At 34.0% G+C, this 4,216-nt stretch overlaps 1 protein-coding gene across 1 annotated transcript; it reads left to right on the top strand.

Annotated features, from left to right (window-relative positions):
• Window positions 1–2,993: 2,993 nt before the first annotated feature.
• Window positions 2,994–3,902, top strand: LOC110101967. The gene is made up of 2 exons (XM_020830081.2): window positions 2,994–3,309; window positions 3,395–3,902. The coding sequence occupies exons 1-2, from the start codon at window positions 3,074–3,076 to the stop codon at window positions 3,900–3,902; spliced, it is 744 nt and encodes a 247-aa protein (XP_020685740.2). The 5' UTR covers window positions 2,994–3,073.
• The last annotated feature ends 314 nt before the right edge of the window (window positions 3,903–4,216 follow it).

The raw sequence follows: 4,216 nt of genomic DNA on the forward strand, positions 1-4,216 counted from the left end.
GCAGCATCACAGTGCTCGATTATATATATATCGCCGCAATGCTATATATTAGTGTGTAAGAAAAAAAGACAAGGCCCCCCTGCAACCTCCCATCGAGCTTGATCAATTAAATTAAGGTATGAGTTAATAATACAATTCGATTAATCAACACAATCACATTCCACACAACCCTCGCGTACAATTTAGATTGAATTAAGTGTCTTTTTTACCTGAAATTGGTTGAACAGACAAAAAGAAATCATCAGTAACTATAGCTGCAAGCAAATTGTAGATAAGCCTGAATCTCACTTTCTAAAAAAAAATTATTATATTAGTAGTTGCACAGTCCTGATTCCAAGCCCTACTTATAGCTGCAAGCAAATTATAGATAATTCCATAAAAATAAAATGGAGTTATAGTTCCCCTCAACCAAATATGGCGAAAATAGAAAACTAAGAACACTTTCAATATTCATGTGCCAAATCATTATTTGAAGAGAAATCATCAGTAACTATACGATAGATGTGATGAAGAAAAAACGTTTAATGAGATACGCGATATGGTTGAATATTTAAACAGAAAAGGAATATAAAAAAATATGTAACAAATAATGGTCCAAAAAATCTCATATAAATCACTTCAATATGAAGAAATGTATAAACCTGATTGGAGTTTTTTTTTTTTTTTTTTTTGCTTGAGATGACAAGAGATCAGGGCAAGTTTCTATGGATGTTAATATCTTAAAAGGGAAAAGAGAGGCAATGTCCATCTTTTTTGGGGTTAGCATAAGTGAAAATTGTAGCTATTATAAATAAAGAGGATGTGATAGTGTTAGTATTTGATCCAATTTGTATGTTAGTTTTGATTTTAATGTTTTGCCCTTATAGGTTATTTTATTATAAATAGGGGTGAATGTGAATGCTTCTTGTTCGATTGTAACTTATGTTGCAGCTCCCTTGCCTTCTTTGGTTGATGAAGGGAGTGAGGTTATTCTTGATGTCTATTATGTCTATTGAAGAATTAAATGCTTGTACATATTCTAATGAAGTCGGTGTGTTGCAAAATGATTGGTTGGATGGTTCTTTTTCCTCTCCTGAGGGGGGAGAGGAATTGCATCATCCCTGGGAAGAATTCAATGATTTGTTTAATGTTAATGTGAATCGTTTAGTGGAGAACGCCTTCTCCAGTGGGAGTGAAAAACGTTGAAGGCACAAACATAAAAGGAAGTAATAGTTGTTGCTTGTTTGGTGTTTTACCGTCATTTGGTTTTGCTGTCTTGGCACCTTCTCTGTTATGTTGGTTTTTGTTTGGCTGACCATTGGATTTTTTTTTGATGTGGCTCTTTTGACTATTTTCTGCTATCGTGATTATTTGTTGTGTTAGATTTTCAGGTAGGGACAGTGATGAGGCAGGCTTCCTGCATGTCCCTTGGACGACCAAGGTTTGTTGGCAACCTTGGTGGTTGTTTCTCTATCAGATTTGGTGGATTTTGATTGGATCTTCTGATGTTACCTTTTTTTCCTCCTTGGATGACCCTCCTAGCCTGACAACTAGGTGGCAGTCTGAGTCCAGTTGTTTCTTTTGGTCTGATTTTTTTGTTTTGTCTTCTTGTTTTTTTCTCTTTTGTTTGTGTAATAGATATTTGGCTCCTAGGTGTTACTTCAAAATTGTATTTGGTAGAGAACTTCAGATGTTTAAATTAATTGTACTTCTTTTTATTTTTATTATGAAAGTCCCTTTGTGGGATTAAAAAATAAAGGGGGTGGCTTGTGTTTGTTTCATATGGTGTGAATCAATAAGATTTGAATTCTGTTTTTTTTCTTCCAAAATCTGAGCTCTCTCCTCTCCTTCTCTCCCTCTATTTTTTCCTCCCCTCTCTCAGTGCAGGCATCCAAGAAGAGCAAGGTAGATTCAAGAACCATCTTCCTACAAATTTTTACAACAGATAGAAATCTTATGCCATCACAATAGGCTGTTAGAATTGGTCAAATAATAAGATGTCAAAATAAAATGAAGATTATAGAGATGTCATAACAAATTTAAGGATCACATGGAGGTCATGGGTCCCTACATATTATTCAAGGTGGTAATTTTCCATCATCCTTTCAGATTATTCCCTCATCTTTGCCAATTTTATAAAGGGGTTTATGTTAGAATGATTTTAGTTCGGCTGATGAGAACAGTCAATATTTCAGAATTTGATTAAGGTTTCGCTTGTGATGGCATTTTTATTGTTTCTCTAAGTTATTTTTTTGCACACAAAATTTTTTTTTTGTACTAGAAATCTATTTTAAGATGCAGCAAAAAACTGTCTCAAATGAAGCCTAAATGTGCATGTGGCATCCTAAGTTTCTAAGATCATGTACTATAAGTTTATCAATCCAATAATTAATATAATATTAAGGCTTCATCTGAAAAAGATTTTTTATTATTTTTAAAATCAGTATTTTTTTGCATATTTTTTTGAATTAAAAAATTTTGTACTACAAAAATTATTTTATAAAGCAAAAGAAAAATAATCCCAAATAAATTAGAATAAAGCTTCGTTTTAGATGACTTTTTTATTGCTTTTATTTTTTGAAGAAATAAAAAAGTCATCCCAAACGAAACCTAAAAAAAATAGCTCAAATCACCAATTATCACAATCATTTTTGTTATTATGCCGTAGTAAGACCTGCACCTGCTACAAAACTTCAACTTATTTAATTTCACGAACAGCCAAATTGTCAAAATAGACATAATAACTATTTATTAAGTTGATTTCCAAGTTTCTGTAGTAAAAAAATATGATTAGGACTCCCCTTTGAAAACGTGCAAGAGTCGAGATTAAGGTAAAACCTTTTTAGAGAGCAGAAATTTTAAAATTTTAACAGTAACTTTCAAGATCTTTTGTCAACCCCTATCACCGTAAAACCTGTTTCCTTAAACTGTCCTGTGTTGGTACTTCACCATGTTATTATACATATAAATACCCCTAATTGCTTCTATTCCCATCAAATTCCCAAACTGACAAAACCAAACCACTAACTTAAGCAGCCGGAGCCAGAAACAAAGCAAATCATAGAAGACAACAGAGAGAGTAAAAGATAGAGCCATGGCAGAAGATTTCAAGCCCAGCAACTGGTGGAATAACTCCAGGAACAGCTTCTTCGACGGCGACAGCCAGGCTATCAATTCACCATCGGCACCTTCCCTGTCCTGCTCGACTTCAATAAGCGATGCCTTCAGCTGGTCTCCGGCAAATGAAATCTCTACATCCAAGCCAAGGCTCTGTGATAATAAAATAGAAGGCTTCTCCACTCTCTCCACTGATTGGAACCAAACTCTAATGTAAGAAACTCACTTAATTCAGTGGTTCATGAATAGAGAATTTGTCCTCTTTAATAAAAAATTGGTTCTTTGACTATTTCTACAGAAGAAGTAGCAGGAAAGATGAGAGCAGCTTCAAAGCTAGGCTTGAAGAGGATCTCAGCACAAGGCCTTTGTCCAGACAAGAAATCGGTGAATCATCAACGACAATAGCATTCAAAGAGATGAATTTCTCTACTTCTTCTGCATCGTCTTCCTATGTAAACTCTTCTTCGATGTTTCAAGGCTTAGCCGAGCAGGATAAGGGGCTTCAGCAACCATTTTTAGATAACCAGCAAATGGCTGATCAGTACAGATCTCATCAGATGATGGCTTTCCATGGCTTTTCTAATGAGACGCTGGAGCCCTCATGGAATAAGCTACCTCAGTTATTTAAAGATTTTCCTCATAAGCAACAATCTGATATCACTGAGCTACAATTCACAAATAATGCCTCTTTTTGGAATGCTTCTGCTGGGTTTTATCCTTCTGCTCTTCCTTACTCTGGAATACAGATTTATGAGTCGAAGCCCAGCTACAGTATGACTGCGAAGGTAAACTTATATCTTGAGTAATTAATGCTACCCCAATACATTTTCAATATCAAATATTTATGACTTTTTTGATATTTTTATTAAACTAAAACTTAACAGCAAGTCAACTCAAAAAAAGAAGGCATATTGAATAATAAATACACTGTATATTTATTTATTTATGATGTTTTTATGTGCTAACTTAATGTCAAATCTTTTAATGAGTAAAATATTACTCTTCTACCATGTTTTTGTTTTAATAATGATAATGTAGAAGATCAGGGCAATCATTAATTTTAGCCTATTTTGCTTGTCTTTTGGCTAAATAGTTCAATCAGAATAGTATTACTCCTCCG

Source organism: Dendrobium catenatum, unplaced genomic scaffold (genome assembly GCF_001605985.2).
Source record: "Dendrobium catenatum unplaced genomic scaffold, ASM160598v2 original_scaffold_213434, whole genome shotgun sequence".
NCBI classification, from domain to species: Eukaryota; Viridiplantae; Streptophyta; class Magnoliopsida; order Asparagales; family Orchidaceae; genus Dendrobium; species Dendrobium catenatum.

Coding starts and splice junctions, on each gene's coding strand:
- LOC110101967 (XM_020830081.2), top strand. CDS start 3,074: ATGGCAGAAGATTTCAAGCCCAGCAACTGGTGGAATAACTCCAGGAAC. Junction 3,310..3,394: donor GATTGGAACCAAACTCTAAT/GTAAGAAACTCA, acceptor CTATTTCTACAG/AAGAAGTAGCAGGAAAGATG.